Source organism: Galleria mellonella, unplaced genomic scaffold (genome assembly GCF_026898425.1).
Source record: "Galleria mellonella isolate WM207_F2 unplaced genomic scaffold, CSIRO_AGI_GalMel_v1 utg19, whole genome shotgun sequence".
NCBI classification, from domain to species: domain Eukaryota; kingdom Metazoa; phylum Arthropoda; class Insecta; order Lepidoptera; family Pyralidae; genus Galleria; species Galleria mellonella.
Genome location: NW_026442028.1, coordinates 268,538 through 295,661, shown reverse-complemented (window position 1 = coordinate 295,661; position 27,124 = coordinate 268,538). Strand labels below are relative to the sequence as shown.

The following is a 27,124-nucleotide window of genomic DNA, read 5'->3' as shown; positions in this document are numbered from 1 at the left end:
TTACACACCAACAACAATCGACGTTACTTATGACCAAAACTCACTGATTATATACACTAGTATCGTTATTTCACAAATAATAAATTAAAAACAATAAATAAATAAGAGCCAACTGACAAAGACTGTTATCGGCAGTGTTGCCAGAGAGAGAAAAAAAAAAAAAAAAAAAAATATTTTTCCTGTGAAGTTTAGTTTTTGCAATTATACAATTTATACTCCGGGTATGAATTTACGTCACAATACCTAGTGATCTACTAATCGAAAAATAAAATGCAAAGAAGATGTCTGGCAGTAGAAAAGGGTGGAACAGAGTTACGTATGTAAACTTAAAAAACTGGATTTACTTGTGTTTGTAATCCGAATAATTTCAATTATTATAAAATACTTACTTTTGCACCTTTTTCACCTTTTGCAAAATCTGAAAATAAATAACAAATAATATAATGAATAAATTTAGCAGGTACCTATATAATATGGTGTATGTGGACTTAAAGTTTGGTACATAGATTTAATGGATCATGGTTATAAATTCATCTCTAACCTATTAACGTGCTAGGATCTGCAGTGTCGCCTCGGCTTGGTGGTATCTGAAAATAAAAACAGATATATTATTGAAATATAAAATGAAAATAATATTTCAAAATTATAGTTGGGATTTTTTCTCTTTTTAATTCTAAAGGATTATAAATGTTGTATATAAATTTTGAGTATTTATTTTGAATTATTACGCAATACATTTGACTTTATGATCTATAGATCAGTAGTAGTAGATATTTATATCAATAGGAAGTGATTATATATTATCTAAGCATCTATTATCTAAAGAATAATAATACTGATATTAAAGACAATATACAAATCGTTAGTAGGTATTCTCTGTGGTAAGTCATCACCTCTGAAAGTACCATTTTTCCAAAAAATATAAAGGTCAAAAAACAACAAAAAATTTAATATTCTTAGACAAATTTAATAGCAGAACATGTTGTATTTAGTATGGAAGGCTCAAAATTCTTGTAATACTTACACAAAAGCTTTCATATATGTAATTTTGTTGTCGTCCTGTATAAATGTCCAAACTTTGGATACTACCCTGCAAACCAAAATATTAATATTTTAATATATATATAATAGATAATAATAAAGGACTGAATCTGGTAATTTAATTACAGTACTTAGAATAAAAAACAGGCTAACAGATGTAAATTAGGGCTATATATATATATATATATATATATATATATATATATATATATATATATATATATATATATATATATATATATATATATATATATATATATATATATATATATATATATATATATATATATATATATATATATATGAAATGGAATACTTTATTTATATTTATTTACTTAGTAGTCCCTAGTCTTCTGGAATTCTTACAGGCATGAGTAATATGGATACCAATCCGATATCTATTGATGGTGAAGAAAAGGTCATCACGCATTTCGATATCGCCCATATTGATCGGATTCTGTTCTCGAATATGTTAAAAATCTAAATAAATAATATATCTAAATATATATGTATATATAATGAGGTAGAACGTCAGATTATCTTCTTCTCAATTTCATAAAAAAATCTGTAATTTAGTAGATAAATATATTCTAAAAAGTATGTAAAACTTAACAGATATCGATCTGATTTTGAAGAAATCATATACTGTTTAATGTGTGAAAATGGAATACGAGCAGTAACCGCACCTGTATTATCAGTATATGTTAATGGAAAATGATGGGTGTGGATAAAAGCAGTTTCAATTAGCCCATCATGATGAATTCAACAAGAATTAAACATGTTGGTTTCTAGGGGAAACCATGTGGAGGTCGACCATAAGATTTATTATGTTTATTGCAGAATTTATTTATTATAATTTATTGTTGTTATTATAGTTATTGGATGGTTGTAATATTCAGGTTAATGTAATGATTTTTGTATGTTTATCCCTTATATCAGACACAATGTACATTGTTTTTTTAATAAATGACTAATGACTAATATCATTCAGCAATGGGGCATTACTAACAATTCCTTTCCTCTTGATCTATATATACTACTATACTATATTTATTCATCTTCAATCAAGTTGTATACTTATTTTATAGTCGGTGATATAGTGACAGTAAGGTAAGGCCGGATAAGGCTTAACATTTCCCCTGTGCAACGCTAGACCCATTGTTACCGCACTAGATTAAAAATATCACTGGAGTCACTGCTTTGTGAGGAGATGAAGCGGCATTTTTAATGAAACTGACTTTAGAAAGGTTTACATCGACGTTGTTTTATGAGATTGAATTTTTCTCTATCTAAAGTGTAAAGTTATCACTCTGGCGTATTCCAAATAAAGAAGGTTCACAGTTCTCTTAATTACTTACACGACTACCCAAAAATGGAGTGTAATTATTTTCAGGGTTCATATTTATATGAATGTGAGTTTCTTTATTATACTATAATTTTAAAATTATAAGGTCAGAAGTTTATTTTAATTTGCAGAGCAAATGTATTCGTTTTCGTTCTCAAATCTGAATAGATTTTGATAAACCTTTTTTTTTTAATATAGGGTTCATAGTGTCATTTCATCGTGATATTTCTTACTATGAATATTGTAATTATGAATAAAAACTGTTTCTTATTGCTTCTAAATCTTTAATAATGCGTTAAAAACAAAACCTAAATCGGTTGTGTATAAATAAATATAAAATATCAAAATTTATAGAAAAATATAATTGTTTTTATGGTTAATTTCAATATGGAGAACCGTGTTATTAAATGGAAGATAATAGAATGCCAGTGGTGCAATTAGATTCTATTATTAATCATTCCTTTACCCTCGGAGATCTATGTTGTATATATAAATAAATATAAAATTTTCTAAAATTTATTTGAAAAAGTTTGAATAAAATCGTGACAAAAGTTTGAATAAAAATGGGACTAAGTTAAAAAATATATCGGTTGGTAAAAGAATCACAAAAACCTACATTCATAACTGGTGAAAATATTGCATAACGAACTTATGGTACACCCACAAAAATATTTCATCGAATCGAGAACATTCTTTTTTTTGAATAGTTTAAAAAGAACATAACTGGCATAAAATACATACGCTCTACTAAGGTAAAGGAAATTATATTTACTTTTAATATAGAATATGTCACATACAAACTAACAACTGCAGTAAATGAGATTTATTAGCGACATCGCAGACTGCGGCACAGCAGGTCTAAGTACATTAGCAACAAACTCGCAGTCTGAACTGTTTCACCGCAGTTTGATTTCAAACGGATTCTCTAGTACCTCGCTTTACTTAGGGATGTTGTGAGGCTTTGATGTGAGAAGGGAACTGAGCACGCGAATACGCTTATTTAGTTGCATTAGTGCATTTGTATTACAACAGTTACTTTAACGCTTAGCATTAAAGTATGTTCTCATAATTAAATCCTTACTAATATTGTAAACTATCTTTTAGTACGTTATTTCATACAGGTGATTTTAGAAGTAGGAAAACCATGAAGTAAAACACTTCAAGGTGTATAAACTTAAAATGTACATTTGATTTTAAGACAGATTATTTGGAACACAACTATGAACACCACATCCAATTTGGTGCAGTAATTTTTGCGTGATACCGGAACAAATATACAGACAGACAACATTTCTAAAAAAATATTGGTTTGGCTTCTATTGAATTTATTGATGACCCCTCATTTTGATTTTTCTTGAATACATTTATTCAAGAAAATTCCTTATACAAACATCATTTAGTTATAATTGTATTGTTATTAGTATCATACGAGAGAGTTTATTTCTATATTTGTCACATTAAATAGTTCAATCAACCGTCATGAAATTTGGCGCATAAATAGTATTTAGGATGGATAAGGGCATAGGCTACATGTATCCTGGTCAGGTGGACGAAGTTGCGGTTAAAAATTATTTGATTTATACAATACTGATATTGCATTGTTATTGAGCAATACTAGATAGTAGATACCAGAGGAAGACTTCGTACAAAAGTCGTTCGCTTGGGCATCTCTGTCCCATTTGTGTTTCTACCGTGAAAGAGTTGTATTTGCATGGCTGTGTTTCGGTTTGAAGGGTGGGATATGGTAGTAAATAGGGTACAGAGGAATAATACCTGAACCCTCAGGAATGGTAGCGCATGTGGGGTATCATGGGCGAAACAGTATACTCTGTTATGTACATGTCTATAGGCGACGGTTACCACTTTCCATCAGGTGAGCCGTCAGCTTGTTTGCCATTCTGAGTTATATAAAAAAAAGATAGTAAAAACTTTTTTTAAGGTAAATTCTAAAAACAAGAATCGATATTACCTTTCGTGGTGGATTCACAGAAATATTAGAAACTGTAAATACATGTAAAGACGTTCCGTTTCGCTAGAAGTTTCGATATGCTCTACGACATGTTATATCTGCTTTGACATATCATGTTACTTTTATGAAAAATATTCGGAAATAAACAAAATATTAAAGATTTATTTCAAATGTAACGAAATTGTTTCTTATTTCATGTTGTAAAAGGAAGCAGATCCGAAGCAGCTGCGAAGTTATGACAGAACGGATATTACCTAACCGAACGGCATAGAAGGTACTAAAGTGACGCCCATTCGTCTGTCTGTATATGTATCTTTTAGCTTCCTATGATCTGTGGAGGCAGCACTTAAATTTGTAATAATGTCGTAAGTTGCATTTTTTCATAATTAAATGTTTTATGATTTGGTGCGAATTAAATTTATTCGATCACCGTACAGGTGTACGGATTGACATATCGCCTCCTTTTTCGGTGGTCGTGAATTTATATGTATTTATATTGATTTATTAGGTATATATATATATATATATATATATATATATATATATATATATATAAATATAATATATATATATAAATATAATAACAAAATAATTATATATATAATTATTTTGTGGTTTTAATTTATTATATAGGTTTAATAAAACTCCGGTTTTTTGTATTACTATGAGAGCATCTCCCATACGTTTTTGTAAAAAAAATATAAAAAAAAGAAAACACGATGAATAAGAAATATCAACTTTGATAGAGTTCGAAGTGTTTGCATATTACTTCCGCTCTCCGTTTTCCATACGGAACACCAGTCGAATAAATAGTCGTGATTGGCGCGAACAAAGGAGCTGTTTGTTCTGGCGTGATAATGGAATACTATCGAAATACGTCCCACTCTACAACAATAGGGGCATCATGAATGCATTTGAATTTCATATTTCATTCGCAATTCATAACTTGGCCCGTGTGAAATAAGCCAAATTGAGTTTTATTACAAACGCTTTCATGTTTGGCCGAGTATAAAATTTTTTCATCTCAAAAGAAAAATTGTGAATACACGAAGTGGGGAAGTTTGCACCGAATACACCGCCCACAAAATGAGTACAAAGCGCAACGTACGAAAATCCCATTCAAATTTTGCATTTTTATTGTGCAAAAAAATATATGAGCGGGGCAGGGGAAAATTATACGCGGCGCTGTTTCCACCTCGGAATGTATCTCGAAAGCGCTGGCTAATTTGTAAGTGAGCCTCCTCGACCGTAAATTTCACGCGTGAAGTTGTAAGTAAACTTTTACAAAAAGTACAGTCGTATATTGCGGAGATACTCGTAGATCACCTTGGCTGACGTTTGAATACCTCTCTCAAGTGTTGCCTCACCTACTCATTTCTCCATGTACCGTTTGTAGGATTTTAAGGGTCGCTCCTACGTCCCGTACGATGTTTTTTGTTTAAAATAACTTTTTTCGTCTGTGCAAATGTGCCACTTTTTCATAATTTGCACGCTTTGTTGTGACAACGTTGATATGGAGGAGAAAGTTATGAGTACGCCATATTTTTTGCTTACCTTACAAAATGTCAGTTAAATCTTTTAAAGTAATGTTATTGTGGTTGTATAAGTAAATCGAAATAATCCTTTTTTAGTTTATATCAATTTTACTAATATTTTAAATATGAACGTGAATTTGTTTGTTTGTTATGTCTGAGCGCCTCAATGGCATAACGAATTACTATGATATTTGGTATTTATATATATAATTTAAGCTAGATGTAAAGATGTAGACCTAACCTAACCTACTAGAATTTCCATATTATATCTATGTAAAATGATAATATGTCTTATGATGTTATGTTATGTTATATGAAGTATGTATCACATGCCTTCGGCTTTGTTACAATGAACGTAATATTCCAGATGATCTTTTCTTCGAGCACATTCGAATCCGACGTGGCGAGCCTGCTGCTTGCTTTTGAATTTAATTTATTAACGGTGTTTTCAACTAGATAATTAATCCGAAATTGAATTTGATACATAAAATTTTAGTAAATTTGATTCGAAAAATTCTTTTTCTTATCTAAAAGGATATGCTTATAGTCCTATAGAAATTTTATCATAATCGGATCAGTAGTTTAGTTTTTTAATCAAAATAACTGGTTTTGTTATAACAGATTTTTTAATATTAGCGCATTATTTAGTAATTACTGGAGGTAGACTTTGTACAATAGTTGATTGCTTGGGTACCTCTGTTCCATTCGTGTTTCAACCGTAAAACAGTTGTGTTTGCATGGCTGTGTTTCGGTTTGAAGGGTGGGATATGGCGTGAATATACAGGGTACAGAGGAATAACACCTAAGTCCTCAGGAATGGCAACGCATGGGGGGTATCATGGGCGAAACATTATACTCTGTTATGTCCATGGTAGTGCTCATGTCTATAGGCGACGGTTACCACTTTCCATATGGTGGACCGTCAGCTTGTTTGCCATTCTAAGTTGTATAAAAAAAAATAGTTCTGCGAGTTGCAGCTCCCTAATTCCAGCGTCTCCTGAAGAAGACTTCTAGATAACAACAAACATAGTAAAGTCATCAAATGTCCATTATCCTCAAAAAGTGGATAGAAGTTTTAAAAATAATAGTATTAATAAAATTTAATATTATCAATTCTACCTGAGATAACTAGGTGGTCCAATAGTTATTTGAATAGTGAAAATAGTGGATTGCCACAGTGTAAGGCTCTAACTTAGCGTGAAATATGAGGGACGTGCGAGATTATGATAAGCCCTAAGCCCAGTAAATCATTGGATTTTCCGCTTGAGAACTGAGGCAAATTTAAGGAGGATCCCGCTTTGAGTCTACTCGCTCGCATATGAAGATGGGTGCTCTTGTATGTTGCGTGATTTGCCAATCGGCTGAATATATCTAATAGATATTTCAAAGGCAAGCAGTACAATGCTGTTTTGTATGTAAATCGCAGTAAAAGTGCCTTATATTTCATTATTAGGTAATCTCTATATGTGTGTCGAATTTCATTCGAATCTGTTTATTTATATTGTTATGTATATTCTTTATTGCATTCAAAGATACAGTAAAAATAACAAATATTAAAAATAATGTTATAAAAGATGAATTTATCTTTAAAAGAGATCTCTTACAGTCAACCCAAAACAATAGCATAAAAAGTCTTGAGATGGCATCAGTAGTGCAAGAAAGTAAAAAATACATACATACTTAAATAAATACGTAAAAAAATCTAAAAGTATAATAAAGTTTATAATTTATAGTTATATAAGTAAGATTTACTTCCATAGACACGTTTATTTCAATTCTGACAAAATTGTTAATTTTAGAAACGAAATAAGAGTGGACCTATTTAATATAAACATAGTTATCAAATTTATTTTTTAATGCATAAAAATATACAGACAAATTGAGAATCTCTTCCTTTTTGAAGTCGCTTGAAATTTTTGAAATTTATATAAAATTTGTTAGAGCCATAGGGTCCTGTTTACCCTAGTTTTGTTTTAATAATCATAAACATTACCAACTTGTCGCATAAATTTTGGAAATCTATTTATGAAGTTTACTAAAAATAAGTTTAACGTTTTCCCCTCATCAATTTTCATACAGAATGTATTTATGAGCATAATGTGCGAAAAAAAAACAATACAAAATATTTTATCTTTAAAGCCCTCCTCAGAAAAACTTCGAACAAAAACAAAACGGACTATGCCAAGAAACCCCACTCAAATCCTCAAGAAAGAGTCCCAAACCGTCGTTTGGTATCTTACTTTATGTTTTAGCATAATTCACAGGCACTAGCGACAAATAATAAAAATGAAATATAGCATAGCTAATCTCAATTTGTTGCTAATTTCAATAAAATTATTTTTTATGTAAGTGCGTAATAATGCAAGTAATGAAGATCCCAATTATGATACGATTTCGTAATTTTATCTTTTTAATTTAGGAGAGGTAACGCAAATACAAACTAACCGTGAAGGATACAGGGTGTTATTGATATTGTTAGCGGCACGTAAAATTATGAATCTACTCATGCTAAAGAATATATTAAAATAAAAACATTTCTAATAAAAAATTTAAAATATCAAAAATTTTATCGTTTCTATAATACCAGTTATTAATTGGAGGCGTTATATTCAATGTTTTTTGTTATTTTTAGACCCATGTTTGTTTAGATAAAATGTTTACTTTCATAGAACATTTCCTGAATGGCTGGCTGGCTGGTTGAAAGGCTGCTAATGTATTTGATTTCACTTTATCTACTATTTACGTTTTTTTATATATATTCTTTTTAAATAATGATTTTTTATTCATTTATTCATATTATTTCTATTTACATCACTATAATCAAATTAACAGCTTTTGACTTAGACCATTGTTTAGCGGTTCAAAGTCCGGGGTTATGTGTGCGTTGTTCAGACAGGTACAGTAAAGTTTTTCTGTCTGCACCCATACTACGTGACTCAACTTGCGCACTACAATTCGTTAACTTCGCCATCCAAGAGTTAAGTATTCCGGAAATGTACAAAGTTGTAGGTGGGCAATGTTACAGAAACAATAGAGGAGCATGCAATTTGTAAAATGTTATTACATACCTACGATTAATGAAAATCATTGACGTACAAAAAAAAAATAAAGATGCACGTTTCGTTACTAAAAACTGGCACTATAAATAAAGTGCATTCAACTGAATTATACGCATAATGTTAAGTATTCAGTGATATTTGTAGTCTAACTTGTGGCAAAGTTCAATATAATTTCTTTAAAAACGTAATATGATGACACGAATTTTTAACTTTAATTTCTGTTTCACTACTTTTAATTTTAAATCCATTTTTCCACCGAAGGAATGGACAGCAGCCCTCTTAAAACATCAACAAAAGCTTAACTGCGGTTGCCAACCTTCATGCCGAGCATAGTCTCCAGTTTATTTAATATTCAAAGTTGCATAAAAAATAAGACTTTCTTTTTCTTAATTGTCATAAACATTGTGATTTTGAAACAAAACAAATTGTTTAATTAAATAATAAAATTTTCGGCATCATTGAACCCGTTTTGTGTTTGAGACAGTATATAACCTAGAAAATAAATAGCTTACTATAAAGTCCGTTCAGTTCAAGTATTCGCTTGTTATCTCAACTATAACACCGTGAAATTATTGTCAGAACACGTATATTGTATATCGTTATGTCTTTTTGAAAGGGAGCGTAAGTATCTTTTATTTTTCAGCATGAGTCACCATCTGTCTTCGCATACACTGTAATTGGATTTGAAATATAATTGGATACTTTTTCCGTGCGTAATGTATAAAATAATATATTCTGATTCCGAATTCATTATAGAACAAAAAACTCTTTTCCGTTTATATTAAAAAAACCGTTTAATATGCTAATTGATCTGACTAAATATCATACTATCAGAAATTCTCAGATCAGAATAGATTATGGAGCGTTGCATCAAAAGAGCAGTCGATAATAGCATATATGAGGTATATAAAATGACATTTACTAAATTTTAATTCAAGGAGTAAGGTAGGAATGATATCACAATTCTTAAATTTGAGGCACGAAACGACAATAGAAACCTTATTTGGAAGAAATGTCAAACATTTAATAAATCTATTTAAAATATAGATGTTAAATTAAATAGTTGTAATACAGTAAGGGATAACAGAAAACATCTATTTTTATTATACGTTAATTTAAAATAAAATTACAGAATGTACTGAGTAATTAAAAAGCAGTCAGGTTTTATTTATTAAATAAATGACGTAATGCACTAAGTACATACAGCTTCAGTTCTTTCGAGTGCAACATTAAAAGACAGATTTTCTTGTAGTTTCTTCTTGAGAGAAAACAACGTTCTGAAACTACGGTAGCAATTGAAATAAAAATAACGAATTAAAAAGGCTTTATATACCTAATTATACTTATTTTATTATAATTTTATTTTAGATACTCTTTATTAAAGATACCTACTATTGATAAATATATAAATGTTTAAAAATGTTTTTTTCTTTTTTTGTAAATAAAGTAATTTTTTTTATTAATATATCAATAAAGATAATAAATAAGATATTGTAGCATAAAAAAAAAGTAATATCAGTTCTGATTAAATTAAACTGATGTATTTATGCAAAAATAGATACAATAATACTCGTGAATTGAGAACTTACTTTTGAAGTCTTTTATATATAAACGAGCAAATTAAAAATAATGACATATAAAGCGAATGCCATAAATAAACATATACCTATATGGCGTACAAGTATTTTTCTATTTCTATAATTTAGATACGAAGCCACCGAGAAGCCAGCGAGATGTTATTATACGGCTAGAACCAAATAGAAAGAATCGTAAAGTAGCCAGTCTGGTACATTGTGCCTTGAACATTATTGTCCCATTGAATGAAACAACAAATAAGAAATGGATCGTGAAAAGAGAAAATTGAATTTTCTCCAGAGTCGACTCCAATATAAAATTAAAAGAGCTGGAAGTAATACTAGAATTTGATGTATTGAATTTTTATACTGTAAGGCTTAGTTTACAGACAGACGGAACTTTACATGTGAATATATCCGAAAATCTAATTTTACGTTTGCATAATTTCAAGTTACATAAAATTAAAGTTATGCTAAGTAAATTAATATGAAAACAGGTAGTTGTTACTTAAAAAAATGTAAGCGCCTGCTCAATTCATCTGGTAATCCAAGAGTTGGAACATTTTTGGGTAACATGTCTTGCCAACAACGTGGTAAAAAGTTATCTTGGAAACACTGTCACACGGGTCCAATTATCTGCATTTATTTTATTTTTTTATTTCTTTTATTATCAACAGAGGCATTATTTTTGTGCGATGTGATATTATTTTAACGATAAAAGTTAGCATAGAAACTTTTTCTGAGTTTAATAACGCGATCTTAAATTATTTAAGTACATATATACATTTTTAAGAAGCACATACTCATACTCTATTGTATTCTCTCATATTTTTGCTACAGCTGGACGTTCTATCATGGAAATGCTGTCGGCAAATTCGATCGTGGCTAACGCTAACGCGCACACATGCGTTATAAGCTCAAACTCCAATTAGCGAGTCGCGGCAGAACAACGCGACCGTAAATTGAACTTAGTTGAATTTGTATAAACAATAATTCAGTAACACGTGTTACATCCTAGCATGAAAATGTACCGCGGTGTTAGCTTAATGAACTCATAACGGCTGATTTAATATCGGGCTTTTGGCAACATTAGCGTTAGCGCGAAATTAAACTAAATTTAATCAGCTGTAGTTGTGGTGGGTCCCGAGCCGTTCGTACTACCGTATTGTTGTTTAGATTGTAGTACCGTTTCAGTTTTTTCTATACATTTTATTCTCATTAGAATTTTCAATATCTGATTTGAATAATGATTTAATATTTTACGAAAAACGTCATCTAGCTGTATAATTCCTTACAATTTTCTTTTCTAATAGGTGAAAATGGAATCCTGTGCTAACAGGATACGCTAGCGGAGCACCAGTAAAGGGTGATTGATAAGAATGAAAACAGGCCAGTTAGCCCATCATGTTTAATTTATCAGGAATTAACCATGATAGTTTTCAGGGGGAACCGCGAGGAGGTCGACCTGGTTGGGTATATTGCTAGTAATGCAATTCTCAGTTTCCATTACTAATAATCCCTTTCCCCCTCTTTACTTATATTAAAAAAGAAAGATTATTGGTAATTAAAATTTTGGTAATTAAAAGTGGCTTAAATTAAGTTATAAATAAAGATTGTAAAATACGAGAAAATTTCTTAAGCTAAATAAAAGGTATTGGGTCGTTCATAACTAAACACTTTCTGAAGTTATAGCATCAGCAAGGGTTGATGTTAGTTTGTTTTTCATAGTGTGAACTGTTTTACACTATCCCCAATGGCTTACCATAAGGTTAAAAGCGTAACATTCCTGCCACCATTCCAAATTTAAAATTCCTTCAAAATTATTCACACCTCAATTTCTCTACCACATTGCCAACCGTAAAACTCAATTTTACAAAATAAAAGAAATTCAAATTGCTGTTTATTCACCATTGCAGACACATTGTTTTGTATATGCCTACATATAAAGGCACCGGCTTATCATAGAGAAGTAAAATTTCTTGCAGTAATTAACCTTTATAAATGGTTGAATGTCACGCAAATCCAGTTAAATTTAACGCTTTTTATATGGAAATAAAGACAAAGCTGTTTTAGGGTTCAAAGGCTATTACGTTCTTTAATGTCAATCTATGGCTATGTTTTTGACTGATTATAAATAAATAATTTTATAAAATAAACTAACGTATGTATGTATATATATATATATATATATATATATATATATATATATATATATATATATATATATATATATATATATATATATTATACATACTTAATTATTTTACTAGAACAAGAGGTAACAGGCGAATTGATGAGCAATTGTTGATTTACTATATAAAATTAAGCTATATAGACTTATTCACAATTGTTTAATAATTTAATTGTTAAATAAGTCAGTTAAAGAATATTTGATTGAGTTAGATTGTTAAAATACTGTAAAATTTTACCAATGCATCCTTTATTCTTTATTGTACACAAAAATAATGATGAAACATTTAATTTTAAACATAATATCAAAGTGTATGACCAATTTAAACAGAGTCTACACTCAGTGAACAATTTTTCAACCATAACTAACGAAATAAAATTGATCACCTGTATAGATGCGAGCACTTACGACAAATCATTTATACACAGTGCATGTACTTGTAAATAACATGTATGGAGAACGAACAACTCAATATCAAAAGGATTACTATGATTTTTTTTTATTTCGGGGTCGAACGAAACACAAATTTGATGTAAAAATTTCATAATACATACTATTTAAAAATATTTAAAATAATAAAATGTCGTTCCTTTAAACTGTTTACCCCCCAATGGGGAAGTTTGGTAAGGACAAGTGGAGCTGTCCGAATTTATGATGAACGAAATATTAAGCTCCATTTACTAGACCCATTTTGGTACGTTGTTCGTATAAATACGAAATTGAGTCCGAATATTCAGAATTTCATTTCATGGTAGACTCGCTGGTTCTGAAATTAATTAATAACCTACCCCCATTCTAAAAATACACTAAATATCAAAATAATATAAATTTAAAAATTATTTCTTCCAAATTAAGTGACAAGTAATCTTTTTATCCCGATTCTCTGATTTCAGACAGCTTGCCAAAAGAATTTAAATTTTTTTTAATTTTGATATGATGTAGTTATATGAAACCGTTATTGCTATGTAAACTGTTTACTCATATATGAGAAATATTAAGCTTCGAGAATTGTCGATGATCCCACGCTTACGAGAGGTATCGAACCTTTAAGTCTTAGGAGAGATTTTGCCTCACTCTGCGTATTCTACCGCTTGTACAACGGATTGTGCTCAGAGGAATAGTTCAATATGATGCCCTATGATGGGGTTCTTTAAAAAGGGGGTAAAGGGGTTTCTTAAGGGTCGGTAATGCGCACGTAATACCACTGGTATTGGTGGCGTTCATAATACGGTAACCGCTTGTTTGCCACCTCAGTGATATAAAAAATATATTACAGACTAGTATTGGTATTATAGAATAAATCTTAGTGGTTTAAATAGTATTATTAAATACTGTATTTTTCTGTATTGTGTAATATTATAATACAGCAAAAGTATACAGTAAGTCCTAAATTTCTAATATTTTGACTAAGTGTAAAGAGGAGTTTGCTAGCAATATTTATTTTTATACAACTTAGAATGGCAAACAAGCTGACGTTCCACCTGATGGAAAGTGGTAACCGTCGCCTTTAGACATGAGCAGTACCATGGACATAACAGAGTATACTGTTTCGTCCATGATACCCCCCATGCGTTGCCATTCCTGAGGACTCAGGTGTTATTCCTCTATACCCTGTAAATTCACCATATCCCACTCTTCAAACCGAAACACATCCATGCAACACAACTGCTTCACGGTTAAAACACGAATGGGACAGAGGTACCCAAGCAATCGACTTTTGTACAAAATCTCCTTCTGGTTTTCCGCCAGTCTCCACCATTATACAGTATCAGAATACAGTCAGAAAATGCATCCGTCTGATACATTAAAGAGTTCTAGGTGATAATTGAGACAACACTCAGTCTGAGCTACGAGTAATATTATATTAAGGATTCACTATTGATTTTTAGTAATTATAATGGATGTTATAACGAAATTCTATTTTGTTTATAGATGAACGTAACTAGAATCTACTATATCACAAGTAAACTAATAAAGTACTAAAATTACAACCTATTACTCAAGTAATCGGTTTAACATTATCAATATTATATCACATCAATATTAACACAGTGTTCCTAGTTAGTTTGCGTATTACTTAGTTTAATTAATCTTGATTATCCATTATCGTCTCTATTAACGATATTAATGGACATCGAATTTAATAATAATTACTGGATTAATCATTTATTTTTTTATTATTTTCCTATTTATTGCATGTTTGTGCTAATATTATGATAAAGAGGGAAGATTTTAGTGTTTATTTATGTTAGATAAACTCAAAAAATAATCTATCAATTTTTAAAATTCTATCACACAAGTGAAAGAATTGTAGGTGTACATTTACACATTACCAACAAGTAATATAGGCAATATATTTTCAAAAATTCTGTCTCTTTTAAGCCGGAGCGAATCACTAAAATTGTAATTAAACGATATATATGTGTAAGAGATATTAAAAAAAAAATTAATTTATTAATATGAGGGATCTTAATAAGAGGAATACGAGCCAAAACAATATATATATTTAATTATTATCTGTTTACTTGATTAATGAAAATCTCTTATGTTCTTGAAAGTTGAACTTAAAATTTGATATATGTATTATCTTAATACGCTATTTCTAAGTAATCTTATTGGATATATATTTTACTTAAAAAATTCACGAGTACAACGTTAAGAGCAAAAGCTATATTATAATATTAGTAAGGACTGTACGAGTACAAACTCTAAGTCTGGTATTTCGTATTTAACAACATTATCATAGGGCAGTAAGCATTAAAAGTGAAGGTCATATAAGTTATCGATTGAACAAATACATAATATTTAAATCTTGTATATTCTTAGAACTTGATATAAATCATTTAAATGATGGAATAATAACTTCGATATTACATAGATAATATACTCTGATTGACGGATTGCAATTAATATATTTTGTGTAGTTTAATTAGATTTTAAATAATTATAAATACTGATTATTTAATTGTATTATACTAGCTACCTGTTCTGCAGGTATGTATTGTTTTTTTTTACTTTTTCGTACAAATTTTCGAACATTGTCTTTTATACAAAAACTTGTTTTTATAGTTACAAATACAACAAGAAATGAGTTAATCAAATACGAATAAGTGCATTATGAAGTGATGCGCATACATACATTCTGATTTACCTACTGCAATTGATTTTCATTTAAATAGATAAATTGGTGACGCACAGAGTGATTTCTGTTGCAATGACTTATTTTTAAATGACTTCTAATAGGAAGAGTTCTCAATTGGTCCGAATTTTTTAGCTATATGACAGAATTACATTGCCAAACCGTAATCGAATCTGTTATTATTATATTATTTAGCAGAACAGAACCCATAGTGTCTTTTAATATAAGACTAGTTTTTCTCCCGCTTCTTCGTACGCGTGGTTTTCAGAGGCTTGAAAGGAAATGGAATTGATCACTTCTAGATGGCCTATTAAAATTAAACATATAACGGTTTCTAAATTCATTCATTTATATTGATATCGGCCGTTAACTGCCATTGTTAAACATAGGCCTCTCCTAAAAGTGCGATCATGTCAGTAGTTGCCACACTTGATAGGCGAGATTGCAACCGTAGTTAAGGTTTGGTGACGTTTTAAGAAGGGCGCTGCTGATCATCCCTCTACCATTAAGATTCCTTGATCTTATGGCACCCATGATAAAAAGAAGCTAAAACAATAATTTTGTCTATCTGTCTGTATGCATACATATTTGTTCCGGAATTTTATAAAAAAATACTACACAGTTGTATTTCTGAAGGTTTTTTGAAACTTTGAAATTTTGTACATACTTTATTTTGATATGCCATCTAGAATTGATGTATTTCTTAAAACTTTTGATTTCTGAAAACCACGCGTACGAACAACTACTTCATAATATTAGTACAGATTAAGTATGCGATAATAAACGGAGCTTGAGAATTTAAATGACAACATAAATGCATTTAACGTATGTTTATGAAAATCCCATTTGTGCAAGTTCAAAAATGTCAAATGTTCACGAACAACTTCCTTCCTTTATAGTAGGAAACGTCGACGTTTATAATAGGCTAAAGCGCACATTTTGCTCTGAAAATACTTTGGTGTTCACTCATGCGTGATTTCAACTACCGATGGAAATTGTATTATATAATATTTGCTCTATTAATAGAATTTAGTGGATGAAATTATCGGATGACTCGAAAGCGTTATGTTACTACTACAGGATTACTCGTGTTGTAATAGTTATATTCGTACCGAGCTAAAACTAAATAATGGCATTATTGAAACATAATAACTTGCCTTAAGAAGCACTTATTAAAATAATTGTTATTTACAGATTTTTTTCCATAAATTATTATAATAAATATCCGATTTTGCTGTTAAAGGTAGGTTTAGGTTTTTCAAAGGTTTATTTAATTCTTTTTTCCTGAATTAGAAGAATTGAATGATATATATATATATATATATATATATATATATATATATATATATGTGTGTGTGTGTGTGTGTGTCATGCCTGTCTTTCATTAGGATAGGCAGAAACATTGTTAAAAATTTCTTAAAATAAATACTTTCATATTGTGAATTTAGTGAAAAAGAAAAATACTAAATACTTTAATAGTTAAAATAGGCTTACAAGACATTTGATATTAAGGGGTTTAGTTTTCTTTAATCTCTAAGATTTATAAAAAAGTAAAGAAAGATTAAATTAACGTTTTATATTAAAAAAAAATTGAATAAATGTGATATTCTCGAATTGTCGTTACATCGGCAGTCTAGATCAGAGTATATATCTTTCTGAATATGTTCTCTACCAGCCACTGCGCTAGCTTTATTTCCTGTGACATCTGCGGATTAATATCTACTGGTACAGCGACTTACATATTAAAGTTTTGAAAGTTCTAGTATTTTTTTTTATTCTAGGACAACATGTGTATAACACGTCCACACTATGCTGAGTGAATTAAAAAATAACATAGTTCACGAATGCGATTAATTAAAAATTAATGTTGAACTATCAATGGTTGGCCGCACTATATCGGCTCATTAAATGCTTTCTTATACTACGTTCGGACAATTAAATTAAAATTTTAAACGAAGAAAAACACATATATGTTATGATATTTTAAAAATAAACTTAAATTTAACTCATTAACAAAATAGTGTTCTCATTTGCTACTTATTTGTGCATAATGAAATGGTAAACAAGCTGAGTGAACTGTCACTATCACCTGGGAATACCATAGTTGAATAGCCAGTGTACCTCGCAGGATGTACAGTGCCGCTCGTGATACTTCTCGTGTATATCACGAGCATCAATGCTGTTGGTAACATCAACCATTCTATTCATGTCCATAGACGACGTTTACTTTAAATAGTTCGACCGTCAGCTTGTCATCATTATAAGTTTTTTTTTATATCACAAAGATAGTAAACAAGCATACAGCCTGTCCGATGCTAAGCGGTCACTTTAGTCTATGTACATCTTTAACGCTATGGGTGTCATGTGCGCATTGCTGACTCTGAAGAACCCTTAATATACTCTTTTTGAAGAACTCATACTGTAGTCTCTAGAAAAAATCTCGATAGGGAGCTCATTTCATAGACTAAGCGTTCGAGGCAGAAAATAAATTTATAATAAAAAACAATGAATAAAAAAAAGTGGAGCATAAACATGAAAACGTATCGAGGAGTATTCAACAAAGAATTTGTTTAAACCAACAAGCAGAGGAAAGCAAAATAATATATATAGAATACTTTACATAATACAAATAATACATACCCGCATCTTTTTCCCGAGTTGCAGTATTAAATTTCCAGACATGTCAATATCCGTCAATGATGTTTCGGTATTTGTTTCCGGACATTCATCATTATTATATATAAGAGTTACTATATCTTTATCTACATGCAATAAAATATTTGCATCATTATTGCTGAAGTCAGTATCAATTAATATGTCTGTCTTTTTGTTCATTATCGTCAAATCTATATTCATAGTAGTAGGAGACGATCTTCGCATACACAGTTTCAATACTGCATGATGTTTCTCTTTTTGTATGGAAAAAAGACAAAACGGGTCATAGAAATCAGAACTGAACGTAGAAGTTATTGTAAATGGAAGGGATAATTTGTCGTGCTCGAAGTAATTATGATCCAACGGCACGTGGGCAGAGTTGGTAGATTTGTCGAATTTCAATATATTGGTGTGAAGTTTTCTTTTGTAAAAGTCCACAATATCGTAGTTATCTGAAACAAATAAATATAGGTTTCTATAGCGTATTATATTAATAAGGTTTCTGTAGGGTTGGTGGAATTACGTTTCAAACCAGTATCGATACTGCTTTGAAACTCATATGCAATACATGAATGAAAATAGAGTAAAATAAAAATATAACTAACAAAAATATAATTTACAATTTTTGATATAGAATATATATTTGAAAAAATAAAACAATAATGAAGTAATAAATATATGTAAACTACAGTGTCAGTGAGAGCAGTATATTGTTAAATTCTGTCTAATAAATAAAAAACTGAATAACATTTTTCAAGGGTCATTTTTTATTTTGACTCCAAAAGCTTAGAATTACATGATTTAGTAATACGTGTCTGATTTAATAAGAAGCTTTAAAAAAAGAAATGAATCTCAGAAACAGTTTAATTTGTTCAGTTATTTCATCGATAGAGAAACTGATCATCATAATATTTGCTTTTGCAGCTGTTCGAAATTTTGCATTATAGATTTTTTTATGCAACTTAGAATAGCAAACTAGCTGACGGCCCACCGGATGAGAACTGGTAAACGTTACTTATAGACATGAGCAGTATCATGGACATAACAGAGTATACCGTTTCGCCCATGATACCCCCCATGCATTGCCGTTTTTAAGCACTAAGGTATTATGTCTATGTACCCTGTAAATTCACTGCCATATTCTTATCCTTCATACCGAAACACAGCCATGCAAACATAACTGCTTCACAGTTGAAACATGAATAGGACAGAGGTACCCAAGCAAACAATTTTTGTACAGTCTCCCTCTGGTAAATATTTACATTTTACGGATGACTATTTTCATAAATGTTTTCAATGCACCTATAAACTTCGCTTTTGTTTTACAACACATAGTTAATCAAAATGAAATAATAAAGACAGCTTCAATTTTTATTTTTAGGGAAACATCGAGTTTGGAGAAATGGTACGATAATAAAAGTATTCATAGGAGAAACTCCCCTGAGTAACTTAATCGGTATTGTCTAAATAACGCCCACCTAAATTAAACCTACCGAGAAATAAAACAAGCTTTATTTTTAAAGCATAAACATCTCCATTAACACGAATTTCTTATCTATCACTATTTGTCAAAGTGGAGGCAAACAAATTGCTGAATTAGTAGCGCCCTATTCACCTACCGAGGATCGTTTAAACAACGCGTTCAGACGGCAAGTAACTTTAATGCTTACTATGTAGTTATTATTAATGTATAATTTAAGATTGTGTGCCAGAAAAAATCTATTTCAATTGTAGCAATACCAATTATTTTGATTTATTAACTAAATTGCTGAAACGATGTTAATAGAATTGCAATCGGTAAGTATATCTTTCAGATAAAAAAATATTGTTTAAATCGGTTTATGATTGACGGAGTTCAACATAAAAAAAATAGAACCGAATTCAGAACTTCTTTCTTTTTGAAATCGATTGAAAAGTGAACTTGTTTGTTCATTTATTGCCTCTTAACGTCTTAACGCATGAACTATTTGGAATAAAGAAGAACATAGTTTACTTCCTATTGAAGCCAATCAATGTATTCTGTCTACGCTCTAGTAAAAGTTAGTTTATAATAAATGACAATTAAGATTTAATTAAAAAAATTATTAAAAAATTACCTCATTTCAAATATCTATGTTATTTTCATAAGGATATCTTTTGCATGACAAATTCAAGTGATACTCGTATGTCCAAAACAATAAACAGTCGGACTACAAGCCGCTGTATTTTTTTCTAAATTAGTTTTTTTCTGTTTACTATTAAAACATTATTAAAGATAAAAATATCTATTTTTTTTTATTATAATGTAATTATTTAATTAAATCCATTATATCTTTCAAAAAATTATCTATTTTTATGGATGGAAATGGAATGGCAACCATGCCTATGCTAACGGTACACGCTGGTGGTTCACCAATGCGAGATGATAGGTGAGGATGAAAGTAGGTTAGTTGACCCAACATGACGAATTCGACAAGAATTAACAATGATAATTTCCAAGGGAAACTACGTATAGGTGGACCTGATAGGATGAGTTTTATTTTTTATCCGTAATGCAAATTCTATAATTACGAAGCCTTCTCATATGATTATTTAATATTGGCTTATATCCGCGACTTGTTTGCGTAACTGGGATATGGTCATTGACCGGGATTAGCCGTTGTTCTTCATCCCGTATGGTACCTGTATACTAAATTTCACAGTAATTGTTTAAGCTTTTAAGTGTCAAAATGCAACAAACAAACAAACTCAATTTCACATTTATAATATTAGTAAGGATACCAGAACAGTATAAGTAATAGTATCATCATATCAGCTCTTAACTGTCCACTGCTGAACATAAGCCTCCCCCTTGGGGGGTTTTGCCGGTAGCAGGCGGATTGGCAATCGCAATTAGGCTTTGGAGATGTTTTAATAGTAACGCTGCTGCTCATCCCTCGAAAGGAAAGGGTGGCCTTTTCTATGCTGGAATGTGGTCCTGGCATAGTAGTACCATTATAATTATAATAAAGTACCAGGGAAAACAGTTGCTAAATATAGTTACAAACATGATGAAAAATCATTACAAAACGAGAATATCAAAAATAGTGCATAATAAAAAGGTCAATCACCACAGCTGGCAGCAGCAATATTTATAAACATTGTAATGTAAAATTAGTTGCGTTAAAAGTAACATGAAAGATAAACATTTTTTGCGCCGAATAGCTACCATATTTTTTTTCTTTTCTCTTCCACCCCAAGGTTGTCTGGAAAAGATTGCTTTAGTGATAAGACCGCGTTTTGTACTTCATATACTCGTATATGGTATATAAATATATTAAGAGTTTTTTGAAATATATATATATATATATATTATACTAAAAATAACAAACTTATAATAGACATTTAGACTATAAGTGTAAAGTCATTAATCAGCTTACATAGCTATAAATAAACAAGAATATTTTTTATAAGCTACTCGTAATAAGACAGATAAGCACGTTCACCATATATAAATATACAAATACACAAATTAAAAATAACCAACTTACAATTCTAAGTATTTAGACTGTTTAGTACATTAATGATAAGAAATTCATTAGTTACGTAACTAAAACTATTTTTGTTAATAGATAATAATACAGATATGTAAGCGTGTTAAACAATTATGTAACAGATTTTTGATATACATAAATTAGTTATCAGTATTTACACATACAATTATCATTAAAGTTAAAATTAACCGACGTTATAATACTTGTAAATAGTACTAAAAAATAAGTTACACTTAATGCCTATTTAGATGGTTTAGTACATTAATGATAGTTAAGTAACTAATCAGTTGCCAAAGTGAACGGGGCTCAGAGACGCGCCTTTATATTAGTAGAAGCTGTTTTAGCTAATCTTGATCGAGTACTAATGGCGACGGTCACGGTAGGTTTTGAAACAAAATATAGTTTTGGTGTTAACAAATATACCTGCATAGTAATTTGTGGGTGTTAGATCTTAACATTTTCAAAGTAGTTATAGTTTATCAAATGGATACTAAATTTTCATACTCAAATACCACTAATAGTAATTAGTGAAGCAATGCCTTGTCACGCAATATCAGGTAAAGGGGGAAAACAGAAGAAAAATTGATTCTGATACATAAGTATGATACAATTTCAACAAAAACAGAAGGTGAATATGTAAATATATAAAGAAATAAAAAAAACACACCGATACGGTATTTATTTATAATAAATACCCGATATGACATTTTCAAAATTTATTTCATAAATAGATTTCGAAAATTTCAGGATTATTACATTCATCAGAATAATAATAGTCCATGTGGTTTTGGCATAGAATAGGCCTCCCTTTCCTTTCGCGTAGGTGTCGTAAGAGTCGACTAAGGAAGAGCAAGAGATGGGCAGCAGCGTCCTTCTTAAAATATCTCTAAAGCCTTACTGCGGTTATCAATCCGCCTGCTAAACATGACAACTATTGGGAAAACCCTCCAAGGGAGAGGCTTATGTTCAACAGTGGACAGTTAAAGGCTGATATGATGATACCGCTTCTGACTACTCCATCCATAATTATGGTCAAACTATATTAATAGAAATGTTTTGCTTAAAAAAATTGTACTCACAATGATTATCTCTAATGGGGTAGTTAGAGACATTGGTCAACTGTTTCCGTTATGGTCATTATAATGGAGAAAATGTTTATGATTTTAGATATATTAAATACTGACCTCTAGCTTCAATTAATACTGTATTTAATACGAAACACACACTGATGTACCTGAAATAAAAAGAAACGGAATTATTAATATTATTATTACTACAATAATCTTGATACCTATCCCTATTTAATATTTTTTAATATTTTTTTTATATACATATACCGCGATGCCTACAAATAATCAGACGACACTTATATTTAAATGCTGGCCATTTCGTAGGTACCTTATTTTTTAAATATATAATGCTGGCTGTTGCTAGTGACTTTGACCGCATAGTGCTGTATTTCCTCTTCAAGTTAGAATTTTGAAAATTCTTTCTTAGCAAATACTTGCATTATAAAGTATACGTATATTCCAACCTTCTTAACTGACTTAATACTTTTGACTGTATGTTGATAGTTTTTTTTTTTTTTTACAACACAGGGGGCAAACGAGCATGCGGCTCATCTGATGGTAAGTGACTACCGCCGCCCATGGTCACCCACAACACCTACGGCATTGCAGGTGTGCTGACGGCCTTTTAAAAAGGAATATGCTCTTTTCTTGAAGGTTATGTTGTCGTATCGGTTCGGAAATACTGCTGCTGGAAGTTGATTCCAAAGAGTGGTTGTGCGTGGGAGAAAGTGCCTTGAAAAACGCACGGTGGAGGACCGCCACTCGTCCAGATGGTCGGAATGAAATTTTAGTTTATGGCGGGTTGTACGATGGTGAAAATCTGCAGCAGGTATCAGTCCGAACAATTCTTCAGAGTTAGTGAGAAAACAATTTTATAATTATAAAAATGTGCTAAATTACGTTGTTTTTTTTTTAAATAAATTCACTGTTTAGAGGGGAGAAAGCAAACTGTTATTATTAATACCATTATATCATCATATATCGATCATTAATATTTAACTTACTCGTATAAATGGGATAGCAACAAATTTTCCCCAAAAATAGTGGAGAGAACAAAAACCCGAACCTATCCATCCATCAAGTTCGGGTCTAAACTAAAGAGTAAGCGAGTTAACCTTTCTGCGAAGGCTGACATTTGACACTTCCAATCCTAGGTGGAATGAAAAACGAAGTAAACGTACAGTCCACAGTCATATTGCCAACTATAGTTATATAGATTTGTGAATTTTAAGCGAATAATGTTTTAAGAGAATGCCCTAGAGATACTTTTATTTAAAATTTTGTAAAATTTTATTCTGTTTCACTTTTACCTGATTTATTATTATTTATTTATTTTTTTGACTTTACTATATTTTGTTACGATAAACTTTTTAAGGTAAGCGAGCTAAAGTGGCAATAGGCTGGTCATATAGCTCGAATAACCGCTAACCGATGCGGAAGAAAGGTTTTTCAGTGGCAATCCGTATGGGCAAACGCAGTGTAGGATGACACCCCACTAGATGGAGTGATGACCTCAAATGCATTGCAGGGCGTCAATTGATGCAGGTGGCTTAGGACCATTCCTTATGGCAGTCTATGGGGGAGGCTTATGTCTAGTAGCCGACGGATAATGACCGAAATGATGATGATGATATCTTTTTACATATAAATTACTCAATAAATTATAATATTTATTTCTTTGCACCTTTGCCACCTTACAAACAAATTAACAGAAATACGTTTATACATTTATCTACATATATAAATATTATAAAATGGAAAAATATGATTGTTTGTTTGTAATTGATAAACTCAAAAACTACTCAGCCAATTTTAAATATTCTTTCACCCATATTAAGCTACATTATCAGAGAGTAACATAGGCTATATATTATTTTCAAAAATTATAACTACCCATACAAAACCGGGTTTGATCACAAGTTTATTTATATAATAGCTCGTTCTTTTGCCTGTCTTAAAGGAATTTATTATATCAGTAGTCATAAATGGTAATGTTTTTTTTATTTATGTCTAAGTATTAATTTATTTATATGTTTTTGTACATTTACATTTATGTAGTATTATTATTATTTCACGAGTAAACTAACATAGTTACATATTATTTAGTATAATTACACAACAAACCCAAACAAAGCTCTAATTTTAAAGTATTGAAATTCAAGCTTTTGTTACACAATGGAACAGTAATCTGTATTCATTATTTCTTAAACAGCTAAACCGGTCAGGTATTTATTATAATACCTTACTTAATATACTTGTATGTAGGTCCAAGAGCTTCATTTTAAATCACATCATCGCTTTCCATCAGGTGAGATCGTAATCAGTCACGGGACCCATCAATAGTAAAAAAACTTGTGCCAGAGTTTTTTACCAGCTATTAACAGAAGTCAAAGATATTTTTTTTATATTTTGTTTATTACGTGTTCTTTGCACAAAAACCGAAGCAGGAAAGATCAGTGTATTTATTCTTGCTCCTTACAAAAATAATAATTCCAGTAATTAAGTTTGTGTTCCATTAATAATAACCGAGTTCAATTGTGTAAAAACAGTTATTTTGATTTAAAAACTAAACTAAACTACTACTAACTATTTTAATCAATCTGTGAGTATATCGTTTCAGAAACATAAAGAATTTTCTAAATCGAATTACAACATAACTCCGATATATGGGATAACAGACATAAAAAAAAACAACCAAATTAATTCTTTTTCAAGACAATTTAAAATAAAGAAACCGATACAAGATCCAATTAATTAAAAAATAATAAAAAAATTACAGCAGTAGATCGATCGATTCGAAAATTTTAAAATATCAATTGTTTTTAATTATTGTTTTTATAATCTAATAGGTATTTACGTGAACATACATCACTAATATTATACCATAAAATATTGTATGATTTAATAAATTACATAACAATATTTATTGATTAAATTTTAAGTACGTCAACAACAATCCACTTAATGTCTATAAATAGTGAATAATAAGGAATAATAAATATTTGCATAGAATATTATCGTATACTCTAAAATTATGTTTAATAAAATTATTATATGTCCAACACCTAAACACTCTCTATCAAAATTGCCATTTTTTATGGCAAAATACCAGTGACTTAGGAACCTTTATGAAATTCCTAAAAATAGACTAAATTTCAATTCAAAACACAAATAAATTACGTTATTAAGATTACGAATGACAGTAATGACTTTAATTTAGACTAAGCCTTTATAATACAATTATTAGATTAAATGATCCGATTCTTTAAGAAATAACGAAAAATAAGCTTGTTATTTTATAAAAAAAAAAACTATCTTAAGATCTTGAAAAATACCCACTTAGTGTCCGAGTCACAAGTCGACAAGTTAATTGCTCCTTTTTTCATCAGATTAACAGTTACAAATTTACCAGTTTGTTTTATATCGCTTTATTATATTTACATCGTTTTATTATCGCCTAGTTGTTTTTCAAATAAAATTACTTATTCATTTTTTAAGACACCAATCTTATGGATTAACTAATTAATAATATAATTAGTATAGCATCTATATAGTATTACTCTATCGGTTACAAAAAGAAATTATCGGAATGGATTCAGAAAGAACTAATATATTTATTTATTTAACTCTTTATTGCACCAAAGACGTAAAAATAAAATTCATTGTATACACAAAAAATAAAAAACAAAAACATACTAATTTTTGAAGCCTATAAATCGAAGCAATAAGACTTTACCATATATCCATTCAATTTGAACGTAACAGAATGGAATTCACACGGAAGACTTTTTTTGTTAGATTTCTCTTTTAATAAATAAAACAATAAAAATATAATGGAATTTTGAAAAAGTTTTTCAGAGAAAGAGGTTCTCGATTCGGTTGTATTTTTTAATCATTGGTTATCAATCGATTTGAATATTCTTTTTTTATTTAATATCCTAATAAAATAACTGGTTTTGAAATAAATAAATGAAGTCGATTTCTTTTATAAAACACAAAGTTAAAATATTATTATTAAAAAAACCGTAGTCTGG

General features: G+C 30.0%; 1 protein-coding gene across 1 annotated transcript in view; it reads right to left on the bottom strand.

Moving 5' to 3' along the window:
* Positions 1 to 27,124, bottom strand: part of LOC113521397 (collagen alpha-1(V) chain-like) — a 90,886-nt gene that overhangs the window by 22,377 nt on the left and 41,385 nt on the right. Inside the window, exons 3-7 of the mRNA XM_026906926.3 lie at positions 23,205 to 23,254; positions 18,494 to 18,960; positions 1,025 to 1,090; positions 542 to 587; positions 390 to 418 (exon numbers count right to left, since the gene is read on the bottom strand). Coding sequence (XP_026762727.2) covers positions 390 to 418; positions 542 to 587; positions 1,025 to 1,090; positions 18,494 to 18,960; positions 23,205 to 23,254 — 658 coding nt within the window. The remainder of the gene's footprint in view (positions 1 to 389; positions 419 to 541; positions 588 to 1,024; positions 1,091 to 18,493; positions 18,961 to 23,204; positions 23,255 to 27,124) is intronic.